The sequence below is a fragment of the Solanum verrucosum genome, unplaced genomic scaffold (genome assembly GCF_900185275.1).
Source record: "Solanum verrucosum unplaced genomic scaffold, falcon-dt-bn FXZP01000296.1, whole genome shotgun sequence".
NCBI lineage: Eukaryota > Viridiplantae > Streptophyta > Magnoliopsida > Solanales > Solanaceae > Solanum > Solanum verrucosum.
The window spans coordinates 256781-282644 of record NW_026020470.1 but is presented as its reverse complement, the minus strand read 5'-3'; the positions used below and the strand labels follow the sequence as shown (position 1 = coordinate 282644).

At 32.1% G+C, this 25864-nt stretch overlaps 3 protein-coding genes across 3 annotated transcripts; 1 reads left to right on the top strand and 2 right to left on the bottom strand.

Annotated features, from left to right (window-relative positions):
* Positions 1–334: 334 nt before the first annotated feature.
* Positions 335–2556, bottom strand: LOC125809032 (pentatricopeptide repeat-containing protein At3g48810). Its single transcript, XM_049488705.1, has one exon. The coding sequence runs from the start codon at positions 2554–2556 to the stop codon at positions 565–567; it is 1992 nt and encodes a 663-aa protein (XP_049344662.1). The 3' UTR covers positions 335–564.
* A 10551-nt stretch (positions 2557–13107) lies between these two features.
* On the top strand, positions 13108–18686 carry LOC125809045 (uncharacterized). The gene is made up of 5 exons (XM_049488719.1): positions 13108–13144; positions 13622–13754; positions 14813–15008; positions 17733–17752; positions 18318–18686. The coding sequence occupies exons 2-5, from the start codon at positions 13639–13641 to the stop codon at positions 18346–18348; spliced, it is 363 nt and encodes a 120-aa protein (XP_049344676.1). The 5' UTR covers positions 13108–13144; positions 13622–13638; the 3' UTR covers positions 18349–18686.
* Positions 18687–19186: 500 nt separating this feature from the next.
* Positions 19187–25223, bottom strand: LOC125809034 (protein REDUCED WALL ACETYLATION 2). The gene is made up of 16 exons (XM_049488708.1): positions 25185–25223; positions 24215–24306; positions 23497–23637; positions 23367–23423; positions 23223–23295; positions 22427–22585; positions 21625–21774; positions 21279–21534; positions 21076–21197; positions 20819–20905; positions 20657–20745; positions 20475–20537; positions 20244–20300; positions 19728–19824; positions 19478–19636; positions 19187–19282 (listed from the first exon to the last, which is right to left on the bottom strand). Exons 1-16 carry the CDS (start codon positions 25215–25217, stop codon positions 19277–19279), a joined length of 1641 nt encoding a protein of 546 aa, XP_049344665.1. The 5' UTR covers positions 25218–25223; the 3' UTR covers positions 19187–19276.
* Positions 25224–25864: the final 641 nt, after the last annotated feature.

The window sequence follows — 25864 nt, the reverse complement described above, 5'->3', positions numbered from 1 at the left end:
CAGCCAGGCTCCATCTAACAATCTTCAGAATTAAAACAGCGGTGATCATAGAAAGGTTTTAGTTCAATTCAATAAAAGACTGATACCAATAAGCAAGTAAGAAAGAACAAGAAAATAACTGCAACACTAGAAACACAGCCTTTTTAGTAAAAGGTACCTGCAGAGCATAATGACCTTATAAATCATTACTGCTGCAACTAGAGCTGTCTAATTTTTCAGAGTAGACACTAGACACTAGTTTAAAATACCCATTCTGCCTTTTGGTTGTACTCACAAGCTTAAGCTTATAATATCCTAGCAAAAATTAGCAATTTAATACCTGCAAGATCTAGTAAATAAACATACAAAAATATTATGATTAGAGGATGTTAAACAACTTTTTTTGAGGGATTCTTACTAGCCATATATCCCTAAACAAGTTGTTAATGCCACTTAGTCAATGCAGGTCTGGAGAAGGACCCCTCCATCGTAAAATTGCTTTCACTGCAACTACTGCATTTATATCCACAATGAAGGTTTTTACGCGTATTCATCATTCCAATCTGCTGAAGCAAGTTCACACCTTCAGTCTGCTGCCAATATACTATTTAGATATTCTAGTGCACTTCCATAGCCAATCTTGCTAAACAAATGACGGACTAGAACATTCCATGTCGATATCATGGGTGGAATGCCATCATTTATCATCTTCTGGAGGCAACAGATTGCAGCTTCCAAACCAACCCAACTGCACAGTCCATCTATTAGACAGGTATAGGATATGAAACCTGGACGCAAGCCGACTTGACTCATAGCATTCAGAAGTTGTTTTGCAGATTCAACCTTACCACCCTTACAGTACGCGTTCATAAGTATGTTGAAGGTGAGAACATCAGGTCTAATTCCCCTAACCAGCATTTTTGCCACAAGTTTTACAGCTTCCTCAAGCATCTCCATATCGCAGAGACCAGATGCTATAGTGTTGTACGTGACTAAATTAAATTCAATATTCTTTTCCTCCATCTCCCTAACAAGCTGAAGTGCTACCATAAGGTTGTTACATTTGAATAAGCCATCCAACAACTCATTATATGTGGTAGTATTACCTGAGCAACCAAATCTTTCCATTTGATTATATAGCATTAGTGCCCATTCAATTCTACCACTACAACACAAACCTTTGATAAATGTGTTAAAAGTAATGGTATTTGGTGGGCAATTTTCTATTACCATGTCATCTAGAAGGCTGTAAGCTTGTTCAAACATGAAATTCCTGCAGAGTACATCAACCATACATGTATATACAACAACATTTGGACGGCAACCATGATTTATCATCCTATTCCATATCTCAGATGCTTTAATTACATCTCCAGATTTAGCAAATCCATCAATGAGGGTGCTGTAGGTTGTAGAATTTGGAAGGCAGCCACTTGTTTCCATTGCACTATAAACAGACAGAGCCATATTCATATTACCAGCCAAACACAGACCATGGAGAAGTGCATTATATGCTACAACATTGGGCAAAATTCCCTCTTTGATCATACCATCCCACACATGAAGAGCTTCATACCAATGTCCCAATAATGAATTTCCCTTAATCAAACAAGTAAACGAATGACTATTTGGAGAACAGCCACTAACAAACATCTTGCTCATCATAGCAAAAGAAAGGCCAATATTTCCTTGGTCAGCAAATGCATTTAATATCGTAGTGTACGTAATAACATTAGGATCAACTCCCTTGCAAGCCATCTCATCCAACAAATCAACTGCCTCCTTAGTATTATATACCTTACAAAGCCCATTTATCAGAGCATTATAAACAGGAACAGTAGGAGTGAATCTCATGGCTACTTCTCTGGCTTCTTTTACTTTACCAAACTTACACAAGGAAGACACAATTGTTGTATAGCTCACTTCATCAGGAGAACACCCCTTGTTCGACATTTCCATAAGTAACTTCAGAGCTCCATCTACTCTATTATTCTTGCACAATGCTTTCAAAAGAATGTTATAAGTATACACATTGGGAACAACCCCATCTTTCTTCATGTTACTATAAATAGGATTAATCATGTGAAACCTATTTTCACTAAGCAAAGCATCCAAGAGATGATTATATATCCTAACTGTAGGCTTACACCCAAAATCCTGTATCCTGTAGAATGTCTTCAATGCTTGCTCTGCCGCGTTACCTCTCCTATAAGAATCAATCACACTGATAAATATATCTTCGGAACAACTAATACTTTCTAATTTCATCTGTTGCAAGAGGTATTGAACAGTATCCATCTCCTGCTGCTGCCCAAGTTTTTCCATCATTAATTTATATGTTAAAGGGGTGTGCTTGAAAAATGTTGAATTAGCAACCCATTTGAAATACTCTAAAGCATTTGAAATATTTTCTTCATATTTCAGTCTCTTTAATACATCAGATTCCTTGAGCTCAACGGGGGTTTTACCACCATTAAGTTGATCAACATTGAAACTTGGGTTTACATTGTTGAGGATTAAAGGAAGAGACTTTTTGTGGACTTTCAACAGCAATGAACATCCTTCTTTCAAGTACATAGTACAATCAAAGACACAAAGAAAGAACCCAAAAGAGAATTAAGTAGCAACTAGGTATTGAAGAAAGAAAGAAATTGTCAACGAGTTTTCCGGTAGAGAAACTATACCTACGGTGCACGGGATAAACAAAATTGAGAGAAAACTACTGAGTTGCACTCCGTGCTGATAGTTTTCCGGCAGGTAGAGGAACGCCGGGACCGTTAAGGCGTTAAGGGTCCGAACACGGTAGCTTTACGACCCGAATACGTTATGGACAAAGAGGAACTGGGGCAAGTACACAAATAGCCAATATTGGGATTCTAAATAAGTTTGTATTTTGAACCCTTTCATTAATTTAAGGCAAAATTATTAAAGTACACTACATATGTTTACCTATTATCAATTAATCCCTTCTCTTTCATAAAAATCCAAAAATCCTTACTTTTCCCCAATTTCTCTTTTTCGGATACTTAATTATGAAAGAAATCAAACCCATCTTCCTCACCTCCAAAATCTCGCCTATAATCTTTCCCACTACCAAATCGGTTACCGCTTTCAAAGCAATTGGATTTTCAAACGATTCAACAGTCCCAAAGTTCAAAATAGGTATTATCTTCTTCTTCATTTTTCTTTCAAAATCATTTTTTTGTTTCAATCGATTTTGAATTATTTGTCACAATGGATCATCCGTCTTTTAATAGTGGGATTTCCCAATTAATAACACCTAACAATGAACAAATTTTTGAATCTGAACACCCCAACTTGATTGAACAGAGGTCTAAAAGCTTACATGCAACGGCATTAATGGCGAATCGAACTTCTACCAAGAGAAAATCGAAAACGGAAGTGGGGTCATCATCTAAAGCAAAGGATGCAAAAACTAAAAAGAAAAGGGGTAGAAAGGTTGCCCCTCCCATTTCCCGACCAACACTATCCATGGTATGTCTTTCTTTTGCTTTTAATTTTAGACATTATTGAAAAATAAACATTGTAATCTGTAGTTTTAACCTAGAAACACTGATTGTTTGGGTTTGAGTTTAACTTTTAAATTTGTAGATGAAAGATATGGTTGAAAAATATAGTTTTATTGTATATATTGAAATCTGGAGTTTTTTTACCAGAAACACTGATGTTTTATCTGATATTGATATTGAGTATAAATTTTACATTTGTTGATGAAACACATTGTTGAAAAATAAAGTACCTTGGTATATACTGAAATGTTGAGTTTCTACCCAGAAACACCGATATTTTATCAATTGTTGGTATTAAGGTTTCATTGTTGAAAAATAAAGTATCTTGGTATATACTGAAATGTTGAGTTTCTACCCAGAAACAAAGAATAATGTGCCAAAGATAACACCAGACATGCAAAAGAATCAACATTTTAAACTCCGATTTCACAACCCCTAAATTTTTATAATGTATCTAGTGTTCATCTTATTTACACATTTCATTCAATTTATAATGTATCTTCTTTCTGTTAGCAGCAACTGCGGAACATATGTAGCTGCTTTTGCTGAATTTCTGAGCCACGAAATCAAGGTCCCATCGATTCCTTTTCGAAGTGAATATCTTCGCTCAAGATATGCAACACTGTTATGGAAATATGAAACTGACAAGGTCAATGTCGGATACGTTAGCGAGAATGACGATCCTATAAGGCTAAATGTTGCTTCCATTCTATTGGCAGATGATGAATTGATTAATGTAGAGTAGTTGTTTATTGATTGACTTACTGTAAAGATGTGAAGTTTTACTGTTTCGAAGATACATTAAGTGTTTTGTAGTATTCCTCTCCAGATCTACATTATATTTCTAAGTAATTAATTATTCTATTTTTGAAGAGTTTTTATTTCCACACTTTTTATGTCGCTTCTAAATTAGTTTTCACTGCATTTAATACCTTATTAATTTTTCTATAATAAGTATTATACATGTCAATGCAGATTTTACTACAATGAATCTGATACAAAATTTCATCTCCCATATTAAGTATTGATTCAAATGATACCTTTTTTAAATGTTGTCTCTATTAACTTTGGCACACATCACAGCTATTTGGCACTATTAATTTATGTAAAAATTATAAAAAGCACATAGTATACCACTCTAATTTTTATAATAAATTGACAATCACATAATGTTGCCAGATAGCAAAACATAACATTATTCATTTATTGCATCATAAAATAGTAACCTAAAAGTACTTCCTAAAGTATCAAATTTGAGAATTATTAGACATGAATCATAAAATAGTAACATAGATCATTATTGTTAGGCAAAATTACTAATGCGTGAATTGTGGCAGTTAATTTTTAAATCCCTTACTTAACGCATAAAACTGTTAAAATCCTTTTTTTAACACACTGACCTGATAATTACAACTTCTTAATTAAAGTATCCGACCGCATATTAAAGTATCCGCAACACAAAAAAAAGAAGGAAATTTCGTAATTTATGAAAGAGTAGGGACAGGAAGTAGTTTGTTTAATATACTATGTGCTTTATATAATTTTTACTTAATTTAATTCTTTGCCAAAATCTAACCCATTGAAATTTAGGGCCATTTGGAAAGTCATCCTTGTAATAATTTAATATAATTTTGTGTAATTATAATGTCTGATTTATTTAATTGGTGATTTAATTATTTGATCAACAGGTAATTTGATGTAATTGATTGGGGTAATAACACTATCCAATTCCCAAAAAACAAATGTGAATTGTTGGTAATTACTCCCTCCGTCCCATTTTATATCTCACATTTTTACTTTGCACTTGTATTAAGAGATAATGTAACTTTACCCTTCTACCCTTATTTAATGGTTTCTTAAGTCAACTTTATTAATAAATGACAAGATTAATTAACTATTCTATCAAGGGTATAATAGGCAAAATATGGTAATTTATGCATAAATTTTATAAACTGACAAGTATTGTGGTCCAACTATTTATAGAAAGGGGTGACATATAAAATGGGACGGAGGGAGTACATGATATAATTATAAAATGATTACTTTTTAATTTCTTTTTTTTTCTATTTCAATTTTTTCGTTTAAACTTTGTTTCTATTTTTATTTTTATTTTTCTAAAATTTTCTAGTTAATTTTTATTGTATATTATTTATATTTCATTTCTTTCTCATTCTTAATCTTTACTTCATGTGATTCTATGCAATTTTTTGTATTATCTATTTTTTATAACATGTTTATTTATTTCATTAGTATAATTTTGCTAGTATTCTAATTTTTAAATTAAAATAGAATTCATTGTTGAGTAAGATTATAGACTTATGTTTTCATGTTCTTTAAAATCATATTTATGTATGTTATGTTGAAATTTGACACGAGTAAATGTTAAATTTTTTGTTTTGAATTTAGAACTTATGTTTATTTTTAGCTTCATTTGTTTTAGTAGTATTGACTTGAAACTTTACATTGCAAGTCATTTATTTTTTAATTAGACTTGATAGATTATCTTTTTGTCAAATATTTTAATAATTTATGACATTTTATTTATAATATTAATCTTTTGTCAAACATGCACGTCATGACGCTCATCGAATTTTCAAGCATTATAACTAAATTCAAAAAGATTAATAAACATCACGCATTAATCATGTGAAACACGTAAAATCTATCATAATTTTCAACCTTTACAACTCTGAGCCACCACTTGCATTCAAAATGTACACATTTGACACAATAAACATCACTCGAAATTATCACCTTTTTTATTCTTAAATCTTTCTTCACACAAGCAATTTTCAAGAGAATATCTAGCTCTTGCTTATTCTTAAATTAAATTAAATGACATATCAATGTAAAAATCTATTTCGTCCAGTTCCTGATGTATTACAGCCAACTTGAGGAGTAGGAGTTAAAATAGAAATATGAGTATAAGGAGTTTTGTCTTCACAAGCACTTTCTTTTTCTGGAATATTTATGTTCACCCAATCATATTCATCATTTAACATTTGTTGATCCTAACAGTTCTCGATCAAGTTTCAAGCACATGTACCCTCAAAATGGTTTTACCTTGATCTTCCAAATAAGTATGCAAACTTCTTTGATTTTTTTTTATCTTAAAAGGAGCTACCTTTTACTTTTCACTGCAATGATGCATGTAGGTGATGACAAGATTTTTCAACTCACAATTTACATCACAACAGGAAATGATTTTGTTAGAAAAATTATCAAAGATGACATCTCGATTTACAGTTTCTATATTTTTTTTATTTCTTCAAAATATAACGATTGTTGGATTTGACCCATTTATCATTGCAATCAACTCTAGTTATTATTTTTTCCTTCGTTGATTGTGTTAAAGGTAGATATTTATATTATGATGCAAAAAATAATAATATTGATAATAATTTTATTATGATTTTGTCTATAGTTTATTCAACAATTAGCTAGCAATTGCTGCATCAATTAATGTAGCAGCTGAAATAGCTGCATCATTTGATGAGTATGTTTCAACAATTGTATCTGTTTTAGTAATTGATGCAGCAATTGCTGAAACATATTCAGTAAATGTGCATCAATTGTTGCAGCACCTACAACAACATTTGCTTAATATATTTTAGCAATTGAACCAATTAGTGCAGTAAATACTAAAATAAATACAACAATTTATGTAACATACAGAATAATTGTATTTGTTTCATCACCTGCTACATTTGTTTCAGTTGCCGATGAAGCAATTGCTAAAATATATGCAATAGTTGCTGAAACGAATACATCAGTGAACGAAACAGTTGAAAAATTCAAATGAGCAACACACACAAAATAACAATATTCATCTGATGAAGTAGTTGTTGAAACATATGTAGCAGTTAGTAAAATGAATACAACAATGATTTGAACAATAGAAAAGAATTCAGATGAGTAAGACACACAAAAAAGAAAGACGGAAATTGAAAAGATAAAACAACAAGCAAAAAAAGAAGTACAACAATTAGCAGAAGTAAAAAATACTAAAATAATAGAACTAGAAAAAGGACTGGCAATATTAAAAGAAATGTATGAAATTAAACAAAAAGAAAAAGAACAAAAAACAAAATTAGCAAATGAGATATATAAATTTAAAGAAAAATTGCAATTAGAAGAAGAACTAGAAGAAAAAGAAGAAAATAACCAAGATAATCTACCTGAAATAAGAATTGATGAAATAAATAACGATGATCTAGATGAACAACATTCGAAAACAAGCGAAACATATATGGAACTTTTAGCAAACATAGATAATACAAAGAATTTAGAAGTAAACACAGGAGACGTAGACATGGATGAAAAACCTAGTACATCAGGAATAAAAAACCCAAAAAAATTAAAATATTATAATGCAAACTATGGACAATATGATAAAGAAAAAAAAAAGACCCTAAAATCGAATTAATTATATTCTCTATAGATAAAGTAAAAATAATCCAAGATAAGTTAGAATTGTTATATAGTGAAGATCCTTTACAAGGATGGGAAAAACATAAAACAAAAGTAAAAATTGAGCTAATTGATAATAATAATATAATAACCCAAAAATCATTAAAATATAATTTTAATGATTTAACAGAATTTAAGATACATATAAGCGAATTACTAGAAAAAAGGTATATACATGAAAGCAATAGCAAGCATCAAGCCCAGCATTTATAGTAAATAAACATGGTGAGCAAAAAAGAGGAAAAAGTAGAATGATTATTGATTATAGAAATTTAAATGCAAAAACTAAAACATATAATTATCCAATACCAAATAAAATATTAAAGATAAGACAAATACAAAGATATAATTACTTTAGTAAATTTGACTGCAAATCAGAATTTTACCACTTAAAGTTAGAAGAGGAATCTAAAAACTTACAGCATTTACAGTACCACAAGGATTTTATCAATGGAATATATTACCATTTGGATATAAAAATGCACCAGGTAGATATCAACACTTTATGGATAACTATTTTAAACAACTAGAAAATTGTGTAGTATATATTGATGATATATTACTATATTCCAAAACACAAGATGAACATATAAGATTATTAGAAAAAATTATACATATTATAGAATATTCAGGCATAAATCTAAGCAAAAAGAAAACAGACATAATGAAAAAGCAAATAGAATTTATAGGAATACAAATAGATAAAAATGAAATAAAAATGCAAACACATATAGTACAAAAAATAATTAACTCAAATGAATAACTAGATACAAAAAAGAAATTACAATCATTTCTAAGACTAGTAAATCAAGTAAGAGAATACATACCAAAATTAGCAGGAAATTTAAAACTATTACAACAAAAATCAAAGAAAGATGTAGAATACCAGTTTGATAAAAAAGACCAAACACAAATACAAAAAATAAAACTATTATGTAAGAACCTACCTAACTATATTTTCCGGATGAAAACAAAAAATTTACTTATATAGTAGAATCAGACGCCAGTGAAAAAAGTTATGGAGGAGTCTTAAAATACAGCTATGATGAAGAAAAAATAGAACATCATTGCAGATATTATTTAGGAACATTTACTAATACGGAAATAAAATGGGAAATAAATAGGAAAGAATTATATTCAGTGTATAAATGTCTACTATCATTTGAATCATATATTGTATATAGCAAATTTATTATAAGGACAGATAACACACAAGTAAAATGATGGCTAACAAGAAAAATACAAGATTCAGTAACTACAAAAGAAATGAGAAAATTGGTATTAAATATATTAAATTTTACATTTACTATTGAAGTAATAAAAACTGATAAGAATGTTATTGCAGATTACTTATCAAGACAAAGCTACTCAGACTGAGAAAGAAAATACAATTGAAGATATACTCAAAATCATTACTACACTTTGTATAAAAGTGGACAGCATGGACAATGAGATACAAAAGCTAAAAATTAATGAAGATAGTCTGAAGTCTAAAGCTAATACAGGTCAGCAGCATGACTGTAAAAATGCGGAGCTAAGTCAATCGGAAGACTTTAAAAATCCAGAGCTAAAATGTGATGTTGGGAAACACCTTAAAACCCATAATATTTGTTTAAATGCAGCTGCAGGTACAAATAAACAAGTTAGTGAAAAACAACATAATAATACAAACTTAAACCAGCTATTTTAAAAACCATTTACTCCAAAAATGTCAAGAAACACATTGACTATGGAACCACAAACCTCTACCTATGCAGATAGCCTACAAAATGAGATAAAATTATATAACCATGTCACGAGAACATATATTGAAAATATATACAAAATTCAAACATATTTAAACCGTAATCCTAGATCCACTACAACCAAAGAACCAAGTCAAGACTACCTAACCCAAAAATTACAAGGTTATAACAAACTAATCGCACAACCAAAAACTAACGTCAATTTAGTAAGAACATGTTACAATTATGGACTATTAAATACCGTATACACATACGACGGAGAAGAAATAAGTGGAATACCAAAACTACACAAGGCATTCATTACATATAAAAGAGTTACCAAGAGAAATTTATTTTATGTAAAATTTTATACAACACCAGTGGAGATATTATACGAAGAGATAAAACCCCCAATTCAAGTTATTAAAATAGGACTAACCAAAGATATGATTATACCTAAAGATATTGGACAACAGGAAGAAATACAAAAAATAGAGATACCAAGTTTTTATGTCAATAAAAGAATAATTGGTATATCAACTATTATACAAGAGTTATCAAACAATTAATTAATTATTTGAACGGAAATGCTATATGAGGTTACTACTCTAGAGATCAGTTAATGATATATTCAAATTCGAGAGAACTAAGAAGAACAGATATGGATGAAGTCCAACGATGGATTTTAACATTATTAAAACCAGAAGAAAGACTTACGACAAGAGCACTCAAAGTAGGATTTATTTCGCCAGAACTATTAACCAGATATTGCAAGCTAATTGGACACAAATACCCTGATCAACTATGTTCAAAATGTAATGGAGAAGACAACTGATTCCAGATGTCTAGCTAGAATAAAGTCTAAAGAGATAAAAAGATAAAGAAGATAGAGACAACTAAAGAGATAAACCAAAGAAGAAATATTTGGCCAAAAAAGCCAAATAAAGTAGAATAAATCATGTAAATTAGTCAACAAGTGTAGAGTAGTATACATTATTAAAGTATGATGGATATTAAAGTAGTATGGACAAGTGTAAAGTAGTAGGTGTGGTAGGTGGTGTGCATTATTAATAATGATGACAAATGTATGAATGATAGGTGGTGTGCATTATTAATAAGACAAGTGTATGAATGGTAGGTATGCATTATTGTAAAGTAAATGTGCAGTAAGTAGTATAGTACGTGCATTATTGTGCATTACTGTAGACATATGATAGAAATTCCTTTCTTTATAAAAGAATGTACATGTAACTTAAGAGGCAGACCTTTAAGCCTTCAATAAAACTATTTCCTAAAAACACTCTCAAATATTTAAGATATTCATACTTAATAGATAATGGAACAAACTTCAGATATCATGGATAAGCAAGAGGCAAATGTATATTGTTCAACAAATATGCAGAACTAATTTCATATATTCCTGAATATCATATATATGATTGAATAAATTTATGTTAGCTATTATGTATTAGAATTATTTGAATCATGATATCTAGTTTATTAGCACACTGGAAACATGGAGAAAACTTCTATACTATGCCATCCTAATGTTGAAATTGGTAAAGCCGTTTAGGGGAGTAAACAAAGTTGAGGCGCTGATAAGAAGGAAGTATCCGCTAAAGTACGATGCTAGTAGTGACAGGAGAACATGATAAACAGATAATCTAGTTCATAATGATCTAATATGAATTTAATCAATTATGAATATGATAGGAAAGAATAATTGAAAATAAAAAACTTGCATAACAACGAACATGACTACATACATGCATGATGAAATGATAAAAAACTATGAAACTCTAATCTTATCTATACTTAAAGATATAGAAATAATTGAATTAAGAAGAATAATATGGGAAAAAATATTTAATAATAACGGATCAGAAGATATATTAAACCAACAATAGTATGAAATAGACCTACATGATTTAGACCTCGAAAGAATATAATGGTATGATTTATAAATAAATTCAGACTAAAATGAACTACAAATATTTACAATATTGAACAGAATCTATGGAAGATATAAAACTATTAGAACAATTGATGGAGGAAAATTTATATATGTACCTAAGAACCCAAGATATGTTATATCTAGAATATATCATAAATAATATTAAAGAGATATCAAAATTAAGACCCTTGAAAAAAGAATATTATAATAAAATCTTTAAGATAAATTCCTTACCTACCACACTACCACCTATCACACTACCAAAAATATGAATTCCTCAACTACCAATTTCGCACCCCGAAAAATGGTATCAACTTTATTGGGTCATAGGACTCCCCTAAGTTCGTAAATCAATTTTGATACACCTCGTATACTTATTATCATGCCAAAATAATTTATACTAATTTGTAGTTGCCTTGACACATAAAATAATATCTCCAACTTTATAAATATGTTTTAAATTAATCAATTTTTGTAGAAGCGTTGCAATATATTAAACCAAAAAATGTTGGTTGATTGAAGATGTAAACACATATACACTTGTTTATTTATCTGGTCTTTGTTCCTTCAAAGTTTAATGTTTAACTTTTTTTAGAAAATAATAATTAATAGTCTTCATTTATTGATAGATGATAAATATTAGGATAAATTAAAGGAGGTGATCTTTCGGTTCACTATATTAATCCAAAATGACCATTTTTTGTTAAAATAGTGACCGAAGGGTCAAGTTGTTTTTTTTTGTCACTACCACCAATTGCATTTGCATCTTTGCGTAGATTTTATACGTTATTATATGTATGTGGATGTGTATGTGCTTTTCCTATTTTTTTAAATACAATATCTTTTAAATTTCAAGTCGAAATTCGTCACTAAAATAATTGAAAGTTTAAATTTTAAAATTTGATTTATCGTAAACGTAAATCTTTTTAAGTGGCTAATACATCAAAAAAATTGAGACATTAAGAAGAGCTCATATAAATTTTTTTGAATTGTTTAGAGGAAAGTTTGAGTTGATGTTCATTAAAATTTGACACTAAAGAACTTCAAAACTCAAATTTTAAAATTTGATCTACCGCAAATGTGAATCATTTCGAACGAATAATATATCAAAAGAGTCAAAACTTCAAGAGAAGCTCATATCTAAATGAGATGTTGATGATATTTTAGACTTAATATGGTGGGTTCATATAAAAAGATTAACCTAATTAAATTAAATTAATATTTATTAAACTTAAATATTTAATATAAATATATTAGCTCAACAATATTTGTTTAAAAGAACAACTTTCACAAGTAGCAAATATAAAAATCATATTTATATGTTATAATTATAATTTGCATAATTACGTTTCGTACCACACTACCAAAAAAAATGTGACATAAATTAAAATGAAAACAAGTTTTTCAATCTAACCGGGGTCCGATTAAAATCAAAATTTTGATAAGAAAAAGAAAGAGAAATTAGGAGGAGGGCAAAGAGGCTTCAGGTTAAAACCCAAACCCCTTTCAATTATACATCTCTTCTTCTTCTTCTGCTTCCTGTTTAAATTTAACAGATCCATTAACAATAAATTCAATCATTCTGGTAAAGTTCTTAAGTTTTGCAGTGATCTATTTTGTATTGAACTAAGTCTGAGATCCAAACAACGAATTATTATATTGTGTTGGTTGAATCGGTCTTTTTCATTACTGAGATTGATTGTTTGAATTGAACTGGCTGTGATTCATGATAGAAAGTCTTAGTCTTTTATGTATATAGAATATTTTTGATGAATTCTTAATTATGATCATTGTAACTGAAAGAGTTTGAATTGAACCGGATGTGAGATCCATGTATTTCATTATATGATATTTTTGGGTAAATTCGTTGATTAATTCAATCTGAGATAGTCAGTGACCACAAAGTTCAATTCTCGATCTACATCTGAGCTTCTCTATTCTTATTGCTTTGATGTTTGCTGTAGAGTTGCAAAAAGTCGTGATGGCTGGGCATGATAACTCGAACGGGTCTACTGAAAAGTCGAGCAGCGGTATGGATGATTTGCCCACTTTCAATCCTGAGAATATGCAAAACAACATGAAAATTATTCTTTACAGGTTGGTTTGACTTTCACACCATATAGAGGTGGACTGAAATTATAGTTCCTTGATGATTTCAGCTAGTAATAATTTCGCGGTTTTTTTTTTAAAAGTAAGGACGTAGGTTGATACAGACTGTCGATGTGAATTTCTTCCTTAATCATGTGAGATTAATGTTAGCCCAACTGAACAACTGGTTGAAATTAGGGATATATGTACCTGTAGCTTTAACTCCTTCACTGAGGCATCATTTCGGTGGAATGTCACTAGGATATAAAAGAAAGATATGACATGATGTCAATTTAATAAGGTAACAAACCTCATAAAACAGCAACAGTGCTAACATCTTTTCATAAGTGGAATAACATTTCTTCATTGGTATGATTATTCTATATTATGACCATTTGTATTGCAGTCCTTGATTTCTTCTTATCTTCCCTTCACCCAAGACTATTACTCCTTGCACTTAAGCAGAAAGTATGTTACCCTTGGTGTAGTTGTATGATTTCCTCTAATGGCTTGAGGAAATGCGTATGGTCCTATAAATGTCTTTTCTTTTACCTCAGTAAAGTCCTACAAGTACCTCAATCATCAAACAAACAACCTATACCCCTAAACCAATAACTGCAGATTGTAATCTTATTAATGGAAATTTTACCTTATCAAGTTATAATTTATGAATGAGTTGTAGTTTTTTGAATAATTTCTTTTTGATCAGTAAGTAATAGCTTTTTGAGTAATTGAACAGTTACTACCTGTACCTGTTTTCAATGCTAGAGGAAGTCTTGGGACTATCCTTGTCATTTTGCCTCTAAAAGCAACCCCAAGCTCCATAAACTTATCTGTAAAAAGGAAAAATAAACAAACAAATCCAAGCTCTGTGTTGCAACTGTCTATAAAGAAATGTAACTACTCGATCACACAGTTGGATCCGAAGGAAGAATGAAAATATGATTGAGACGAGCAGTCAATCATATGTGAACAAGTAAAATTGGGTTCTATTTGTCTTTCTAAGCTAGTACATTTTTTCCTTGTCATTAGATATCTCCATTTATATTGAGCATTCTATTGTTCAGCCGCACATTCATGGCAATCATTGGTGGTGTCATTGCCGGCATTCTGGGACTTACTAGCTTGACAGGATTTATCTTTTATTTCCTTGTCATGGCAATGACTTCAGTAGCACTCACGGCGAAGGCCAAGTTTTCAATCCACTCCTACTTTGACAGCTGGAACAGAATCTTGCTTGATGGATTTTTCGGCGGGCTTATGGTACTTCTTTACATTCATACTTCTAAATAAGATCTCTTCATGCATTCTTTGTTTATTATAATCCTTGATCAAGAAATAGTTCATCTGCCTTCTCAATCACCTGCATAAGAAAAGGTTAAAGGGGTAGAATATTCTAGAAAAATTACTGTCTTTCAAAATTATACTCCCTCCATTTCAATTTGTTTGTCCTACTTTCTATTTAGTCCGTTTCAAATAGAATGTCTCTTTCCTTTTTTGGCAACTCTTTAGTTTCAACTTTCCACATGACATCTTTATGACCACAAGATTAAAGGACATTTTGGTACATTTGGTACATTTAAAAGTCTTCTTTACTTTCTTAAACTTTGTGCCAAGTCAAAACAGGACAAACAAATTGAAACAGAGGGAGTAATATTTTTTTGAAGCCCTAACTAATTTGTCTATCCTGCTTCATTTTTCCTCCCTGTTTCTTCAATGCCCTTTTGGAAGTTTTTTTCTCATTCATTTTCCTGTTATGAATTCTTCCCATAGCATCTTAACTTTTCTTTCTTCAAATTTCTCTTTAAGTTAACTAATTATTGGAATATATTATTTATTTCGGTGATATTTTGTTGATTAGAATCATGTTATCAGTATTCCTGTGGATCTTCTTAATTATTTTTAGGGTGATGAGTGTTGATTTCTTGGTCTTTTTACTGGGAATTCTTAGGTTTTCTGGGAATCTGTGGAAGGGTCGATTTCTAGGTTTTGGTAGCCTATGAACTACCTTTTAGTTTTGATATAGTATCCAACATAATAGTTTCTGATAGACTTTACTGCTGAAATAGTAAATAAAGGAACAAATACTGCTGTTTCACACTAGATACACTGATATTACAACAAGAAGTCTGAAAAACAATCACTAGGACATTGCCAACACCATAAATTACATCCTAAGACATGAATGAACTTTAGTTATATAATACATAACCTATGATTAAACAGATCATAACCTTTCAAGATATTTGAGAGTCTAGAACTCTCCCAGAATTCCTTTTTCCTTTTTCTGAACACCCTCTTTTAACTGCCTTGCCCCTTTTTGTACAGAAAAAACCACCCTGTAACTGTCTCATGATAGTTACTAAATCTTTTACTCCCTCCGTCCCATTTTATGTGGCAACATTTGACCGGGCACGGAGTTTAAGAAATAAATGAAAACTTTGAAATGTTTACCAAATTGCCCTTTAAAAAGTAGACTCACTTTTCTCTCTCCTCATAAATGTATTGGAGTATTATTTTAAGATTAAGTGGGACCAACAAGGGTAAAAGAGGAATTATACCTTTAAATACTTACCATATAAGGAAATGTGACATTCTTTTTGGGACTGACCAAAAAAGAAATGGTGCCACATAAAATGGGACGGACGGAGGGAGTAATTGTTTAATTTGGCCTCCTGGAATAAGCTTTTATAACTTGAGAGAAAGTCTGGAAATTGTAGATTCTACACCATCGTAGCACCCTTAGTTTCCCCTTCAACTACATCTTTTCCGGTAGACTCAAAGAATTCTTCCATACCATCTTCATTTGTATTGGGTGCCTGAAATAATCAATAGGTTAAGCTGCCTATTTTTACGACGATGATTGGGGACAAATTCTTCATCACATCTGAAATATAACCCCTGTTGTCTTTTTCGAGCAAATTCTGAATCAGACAACCTTCTGAATTGTTCCTCTGATTTTTCTACCAAAGTAGTCAACTTCGTGGCAGTATGAACTAGTGAATTGGTGTTACGACCTGCTGATCTGGTTATTGAGTCACGTGTTTCAACTATGTTTGTGACTTTAGGATGATTGGGTCTAAATCCAACTGGTTTGTTGCCTGAACTTCCTTTATTTGGTTCAAATTTAGAACTTTGAACTTGCTGCAAAACAGAAGTTCGATACCCCACCTTTTGAGCCATCTCCTTTATCTCTTTCAATGTTTGATCCCGTAAGCATTACTTCTGCTCAAATTTCCTCATTCTGCCCATTCAAAAGTACGCCAGATTGTCCATCAGACGCCTCCTTCATAGACGCTGACACCTTTTCAAATTCTTCATGAAACGCGGTTATTGTGGTAACTTGCTTCAGCCCCATTAAGACATCATACTGATTGATCTTTTGAGAACGATGAAATCGGTTTAACAACTCCCTTTGAAGTCTTCCCAGGTAACATTGGTTGCCAAGACTCTATCCAATAATCCAATTCAAGGTTTTTCCTTCCAAACTAACACCTACTGCCTGTAATCTTTCTGCTTCAGAAATTTCATTCACTGCAAAATACCGTTTCACACTAGATACACTGATATTACAACAAGAAATCTGAAAAACAATCAATAGGACACTGCCAACACCATAAATTACATCCTAAGACATGAATGAACTTAAATTATATAATACATAACCTACGATTAAACAGATCACAACCTTTCCAGATATTCGAGAGGTGGAACTCTCCAAGAATTCCCTTTTCCTTTTTCTGAACACCCTCTTCTAACTGCCTTGCCCCTTTTTTTATAGAAAAAAACACTCCGTAATTGTCTCATGATAGTTAAAGTCTTTTTATTGTTTATTTTGGCCTCCTGGAATAAGCTTTTATAACTTGAGGCACAGCAGTTCCACTGCTTGATTACTGAGAGGAATTTACTATCTTTGCATGATGATTTCAAATTGTAAATCTAGCTTTATATTTGACACTCGATTGACATTGTTTCTTTTCTTTGCAGTCATTTGTGCTCTTCTGGACGTATCCTTATCTGTTGTAGTCTTCTTAAAGATAAGACATGCATTTTTTCCCTCCCTTAATAAAACTATCTGAACTATTTTGTCCTCATCTCCTGTCCCAAGAAGTATGTCTGTTGTCAAAATTTTAAAGTTTTACTATCATCGCAAATAAGATAGGAATGACTGTACAGGTATTATCAGGTTAGAGTTGCTGTCAACATATTATCCTCTACGTTACATCCTCTCTCCTAAGAATACTAACCGCTCTTGTTGAGGAAAAAATTGTTCGGAACAAAACATATATGCATGATTGTAAGATCTTTTAAAGTGTTCTAACGGTTCTCAATCTTTTTTGTTTTCTTTTAAGAGAAGACTTTTCAACCAAAAAAAGGTATTTTGACAGAGTTTCTCTGAGAAGAAGTTCTGAAAACTTTTGACCAAAACAAGTTTTTCAAAAGAATTTGCAGAGATAAACTGGCAGTATCAGTGCCAATATCTTCCTTGCATTTCTTGCGTAGTTTCTAAGTACATTTACCATATCTTCACTTGCATGGTGTTGTATCCTATAATTCCTTAACACACGAAAGATTTGCGTATGACATTGTGCATATATTCTGAGGATCCTGTGTGAGATGAAGACCTTCTCTCTCCTTGATGGTGGAAGCTAGCTTACGTGGCACATCAAGAAGATGCTAGACATTTTCAAGTTCAAAGTAGTGGTATTCAAAGTTTGCACTCATGATGTTTCCTTTCTTTTAAGTTGCCCGAGATTATTACTGCAGAACAAACCACTGGTTCAAACTTTTGAGTTGTGAGTAGTTGAACATTTTGATCTTGACTAAAGTTTTTGTTAGGTGACTTATATTTGGAGTTCAAAAGCTTGAGTATTTGTATAAGCAGTTAGACATTTCAAATCACTGTTGAATGATATAGATGAGCTGGTTATCTTCGCCTAATCTAATTATTTAGGTTCAAATTTCTTGCAGTCGAGCCTTTTTCTTGATATAAGTGATGCTCTTGAAACAAGTTATACGTTCCGACTTTAGGTTGTTTTTGCCTTAAAGATAGACAGATACAGGTTTTGAAACTGCTCCACCTTGATTTTCAGCAGACATGTAATTTATACGTTCCTGTTTGTTCTTTCGTTTTTGATGCCAATATGTTTCGGAATATACAAAACGAAAGTGTGCAGTTTTTTTATGTGACATGCCTGGGAAGCAGCATGCCTTTCTGCAGAAATACAAGCTTTTTTATGGGATGAAATGACATTTTCCTTTCAAATATATTACTGTGGTAGAACAATATAAATAAGTAAACTGGGACATCACCTCACAGGTAGAAGGTATACATTACAAAATGTGAAAAATACAAACTGCACAATCCAAAATTTGAGTTCAAGTGCCAGACTTTATATACAAAGAATCCTAAACTAAAAACTATAACCCGGTTGAGTATATCTCTGTTTAATCATTTAAAAAAAGAAACTGTAGCCAGTTGTAGCTGGCTCACAAATTGTATCTGCCTTCATATAATGTACGTTACGCATTTACACCTGTAAATTAGAAACAAGCTCATTACAAGGATTGATTTTCTTTCAAAAATGAGGAACTTCCACTTTTCACTAGATAGATGTCAACTTGGAATTTTCTACAAGCATACATTTGCTTTCTGTTCGAGATTTCTGATCATTCTTATAGAAACTTGAGAAATGCAAAAGTTGAAGCAAACACTAAAGAGAATGACTTACCAGCATCTGAGGTACCCTTAGAAATACAGAGGACAAGACATATAGAAGACCTGATACAACTAAAGCCGCAACTATGTTGTAGCCAAGACGTTTATCATCTTTCATGGGAATAAATGTGGATTTCAAAGTGTTTGTCAATTCAAATAATCTGTGAGAAACCTGCACATATATGAAGAAACAGGAAACTGATTCGTTGCGTTTCATTCTTTTCCCTCATGAAAGGCAATGAACAAGAAATTAATCTACTTACTGCAACATATATGGCAGTGGTAAGCATGAAGTTCATCAACGGGTAGTCGGGGATCAAACACAGCAACTTTTTAGGCTGTCCGTCTGGCACACCAGATCTGCGTTTATTTACCTCTATGTTAAATGTACACATTTGTTCATACCCACAATTCATCTTTTTAAAAACAGAAGCAGAACTACTAAGATTTCTTTGTTTCCATAGAATCACATTGTAATTAGTGGTTAGTATGCCAAAACGTTAAGCCAACTCCAGCATTCCGAGGTGACACAAATACCTATTATAATATCTTTTTTCATAACCAGCTCAAAGTCAATTACTAAATAAGATCAGAGTTTGAGGAACATCACACAATAAACAGCCAAAAGTGAAACTTACATTAGTCTTGTGATGACATTATACACATATCAGAGAAGGAATTAGTATCATGAATCAATAGGAGCTAGTGAAGCATACTATCTTAAAAATCATGTAATGGATGTGCAAGAAACAAATTAACCTTTAATTCATCTCTCATACCTTAACCATATATGGATTTGGGATATATAAGTCTCCAAAGTGATCTTCCCGAGCCATCTGCAGGTCAACAAAGCAATAAGTGGTCTGTCTTGAAGTAATAAACCAAAATCCAATATCTAGTATCGACTTATACATGTCTGTCATGAATTTACTGGCTTTCAATGCCTTTCCTTGAACTCAAACATATGAAAAATGAACTGTAAAAAAAACTTTTAATGCAAATTTACTTACGCAAAAAGGGTTAACGAGTAGCTACGAAAATATTGGGTAACATTCCGCAAGGATATGTAGACACTGTTAGATAAGAACACCAAAATTTACATTAGAAGGGAACATGCAACACATTATTCACTAGTGGAAGAAGAAACTCCCAAAATAACTGAGCAATCAAGTAAAGGGGAAAAAAGACATACGCTATCGGTATCCAAGATGTGTAAGGATGATATTTGTTATATGTGACCTTCGGAAGCTTGTATATGTACTCATACCAAAGATATCCCATCTGGCATTTGTATGATAAGTAAACAAGGGAGAGAAGTTCGAAAATTCAGACAGCGGCAAAAGAGAGGAGGTACCGTGAGTGACATTAGGGCAACAGCTGCTTTTATTGATATCCTACGTTTCACTTCAGTTTCCTCAAGTTTCTCCATCCATCTCTCTACCTGATATATGAAACTAGAACCATTTATGAACTAACATTGTTAAGGAAAGGAGCTGAAATTTTAGAAAAGGATAACGGACAACATCCTCAGCTCTGCTCTGACAGTAGCAAAAGTTCATAAGTGGACTGAATGACAGGTAAAAATTGATAAATCCCTGAATGAGAACCTACTGTTGGATGGTAGTATGCATATATCATCCCAATTATCCATATGTAACGATCAAGACCTGAACGGAATTCCCATTCATGCAAGAGAGACTGCTTTGGTTTTGAAGGATCTGGGTCAGCATATCCTAAAATACATACATACACACAGGTGTTAGTAACCAGTCGTGACTACTAAGAACAAAAAGAAGCAAATTCAAGGTACCAACCAAGGAAGAAAGTAAATGGGCTCCAAACCACTTCAAAGACTCCTGGAACTTCCCACATCAGAATAACAACCAAGAAGCAGGCAATGAATTTAACGGCAATAACTGTCCCATTTTCATTGTATTTGTTGAATATACCAAGGGCCCCATAAACCATCAGTGTGAAAAGAGTGTGCATGGGGCATATATAATACAACATGTAATTGTTGTTAAGGATAACACAGCTAAAGAATACCAAGAAGTTAAGCCTCCACATCATCTGTCCATCAAAGACTAAATCTTTCAGAGGCACTGCCAATTAAGGAAAATTCAATACAAAAGATCTGCAAAGTCAACGGGCAGATACTACCTGAGTGAATCTTGCAATGCTGAAATCCTTGCGGATGTAGTAGTAAGAGAAATTCCCGAACCCAGTCATCCATACATATGCAGCTATAAAAACTCGTATAGCATTGTAAATTTCGGTGGCAGCAAAGTAGTGATACATTAAAAATAATACCTGTTACAAGAAATTAAATTGTGAGAATCCAGAAGTGTATGGCGGATGCAACAGAAACTTGTAGACAGAAAATAAACTGGCAGATGTTTATGAGAAGGAATACCGTCACTGACTCCAAGTTATTCAACAGATTGCCTGGTTGTCCAAGTGGTACAGGAAACAAGTATTTCCAAGATGCAATTGCAATTGGTTTACTTTTAAATTATGCCATAATTTTTTTCTGATATAAGTTATGCCATCATAAATACTTCAGATGGACTTTGGTGTTTCCTTACTCAAGCAAACCCCCCTTGGAGAAGAATTTTGTTCACGCTCAGACATCCTATTCTCTCCTAGTGGCCTACAGCCCTACACTAGTATCCTATTTTCTTTTCTCCTTTTTCGTGGGAGCTCACATACTCACAGGGGGGAAGCATGTCCAAGTTTTTTCGTTGTGTAGAGCCCATTTACTATTATCCAACAATTTCCAATCCCATACTAGTATCATGAGGAGATTCATTATTCACAACAATAGGTGAAAGATAAAGTTACAACATAAAGTCAGATTTCATACCAACATATGCAGGACAAATCAGGAGACAGGAAATCATAGATTATCAGCTAGTGAATACTTCAAGAGATCTTTTCAAAAATACTTCAAGAGATGAGCTACCTGCATCCATCCTTTCCATTCTTCAGTTTGATGCCGATTCAAATACATTATAGATTTTCCGGAGAAAGGAGACTTATCATGGTGGATCTTAAAAGAAGTGATTGCTGAGACAATGATGAGAAGGAAGTAGAGGAAGATGAAAAGATCACGATTGTAGCTCTGCAAAGACAACCAAAAGAAGAGGCAAAAGTTAGTTAGAACCAAGCAACTGCATATAACCAGTTTCCGGCACATAAATGATACATTAAAGACTAGAACCTTGGAATTTATCTAAAGTTGCAAATGATCTTGAACTAATTAAAAAAATACACAAAATAGAGTTAAGGATTCTTGATCAGTTGTACTTGCTTCTTTATTTTGAAGGAATGTACTCGTAATCCTTGAGTCTGTGTCTCCACATTGTCAAAGGATCTAGAGATGCTCCATCCAGATATAGCATAGAACATGGGCCAACTTAGTTTTATGTAAAATTATTATTGTAAGCACAATAACAGGGTGCTCCAGTGTTGTAACAGTATTCAGGACAAAAACATCACCTTTTCCATCCTAATACTGAAAAATACGTGACCTAAAAAGTCAAACTGTAGCAAACGAGGAAACAGACAAAAAAGGATAGAAGAAAGAAAGCTGCTTCTATCCCTGCTAAATTAGTCAATTGTTCATATGCTGCACAGTTAAACTTATCCTCATGCTTTTACCCCAAAAGGAATGTTCCAATATTTCTTTGGTTAATAATTATAAACAATGTCAATGGTTCATGAAGAAAACACAAAGATAAAGAAAAGGTTTAATGTACCTTTTTTGATTCACCAAACAGATTTGTACGGTCAGATAGGTAAAAGTAAGTCAAAAGGGCTCCAAACTCTGATCTGTAGATAAATAGGGGAGATGAGAAACAACAAGTTGAGCCATTGTCTTCAAATCATGAAAGTCCACTTACATTGCTCTCAGAGTTAATCGATTTTCAAGCAAGAGAGTTTCATCCATCAAGAAAAACCTGAGGTGTATACCTTACATGAGTTCCATGAACTGGCATTTCATCTGATTAGAGTAAATATAGAGTTTCAAACCTAGTTATCTGAGATGTCACAGATGAACTTCTGATTCTAGGCGATGTTGATTGAAGACCACCTCCTTCCAATAGGACAGCTCTATCATCTTCTTTGACTGCTTCATTTCCCAACTCAACCAAATTGATATCAGAATGCCTACTGCAATATGTAAGAGGAACTCTCCAGATTTAAATTTGATTGAAGATGAAAGCCCTCGCTTGGTCAAGACATGCATCACAGATTTGAGGTACAGTAAAGATATACACATTTTTTTTTTTTAGAAAAACATATATTCATGAAGAACCTGCCACCTTCATTCACTAATTCTAGGAGATAAGATAGGAAGATATGAATGGGCAGATGAATGAACATACCGCGGACTAAGAAAGGAATCATATCATATTTAGATATCAAGGAACTGGAAAATTATTATTCGCACATCTTATGACACTTATCAGTTACCATCATATCTGATCTGATATTAAAAGACGCTTTTGTAGAGAGACAAAAGCACACAAATGAATGCTCCCTAATGTATATTTTTGCAGAGGAAGTGTCAACAACAATAACAGAAGAAATAGTAATAACAACAACAACCATAATAAGAAGTATATTTCTTTATAAGGGGAATTAATAAAGAGCTATCATATAATCGAGAAATTTTTAAATAAATTGCTATCGCCATACAACAATTTATCTGCCAAAATACATAACCGAAGAGGTTTAATCCACTTACACTTTGGATGATGATGAATTTTTCTTGTACTCCAAATACTCTGAATATAACCAAGCAGCACATACTGGCACAATTCCAAGAAAAAATGACACCTGTAATTCATTTAGAGGAAAGTTACATTTTGATATATCAATCATCCGTTGTCCAAAATCATATGTTGCTCGGACTCTTCAAAAATGTCGATGGGTGCGTGTCGGGTTCTCTAGAAGTAGTTATATTTTTGAAGAATTTGACACGGGTGCTGCATCATTTTTGAAGAGTCGGAGCAACATAGCCAAAATCAACTCATTGAAACCTAGAACTACAAACACTTGATCACATGGCAAAAATCATGTAAACCACCTTCTAACTATAAAACTCTACGACAATGCTATGAAATTTGAAACCAAGAAGACAAAACAAGACTCAAAGCTCAAAAGTCCCATTATACATGGAATCAAAGAAATAAAAGCCCAGTTTGAAAATGTAATCAGAAAGGAGTAACACATTAGAACATCGAAAATGCCACTTACCCAAAAGCATTCAACATCCTATTATGATGTGAAGTGGGAGTAACCCCTTAAAAAATAAAGTTGAACTCTAAGTTCCATAATCAAATGGGAAGTTATGAAACAAATGCAGCTTAGTAAAACAAGTCCACTCAGTGCAAAATGTAATAGAGTGAACAAAAAGGTCCGAATTTTAATTGCGAAATCATAAGAAGAATCAGATAACATCAAACTACTAGTATTTGAACCAAAACCCAGAGTCCAATAGATGTATGTTATTGAACAAGTAAACTTTATGACGGATAACCAGAAAGCATTCAGCAATAGAATACCCAACTTGATAAACCGATTTGCAAAAAATGAGGAGCATTAACAGTGGAAGCAAATATTTGAACTTCATACAAAACATGTTGAGCACAAACCAAATACAAAACCCAAAAGAAAGAAAAGTGGATCAAAATGCGAACCAAAAATAGACTAACCTGACCAGGTGAAAGGGGGCCGTAGATTAGCATTCTCACAATTCAGCACTGAATCAATTGATGATTAGAAGAAAGAAAGAAGAGAAATGATGAGATGTAGTTATAAATCTTTGGTGTTTTGCTAGTATTTATTATATACTTCGACGGAAATGGATGGGAGGCTGAACCAAAAAAAATGGTTAGAAAGCTACCCTTCCGCCTTTAGGGGTCGTTTGGTTTGAATATGAGTTGTGATGGGATAAGTTATGTTGGGATAAGTTATGTTGGGATTAGTTATGATGGATAAGTTGTTCTGGGATTATTTCTTATTGAGTGTTTGGTTTGTTATATTCAAAATAATATATATTGATAAATTTTAAGAACAAGTTGTTTGTTTACAAAATTACCCTTCACTTTATTTAAACTTTTTAATTTTTTCTTTGTGAGCTTTAGTTATTCATTTTTTAAAATAAAACTTTTATTTTTTTTTAACTTAAATATTTTTGTTTATGTATTCCCATGATAAGTACCATGTGTATTTAAAAATATAACTTTTTTCTTATTTAGCTTAAAAATAGAACTTTCCTCTTAAGTTTATTAAAGAGAAGAAAATTTATGAGATATCAAAATAAAATAAACATAAGAATTAGTCAAATAAATTCATAAATAAAAATTATATTTATATAGTATAATTTTTTAAT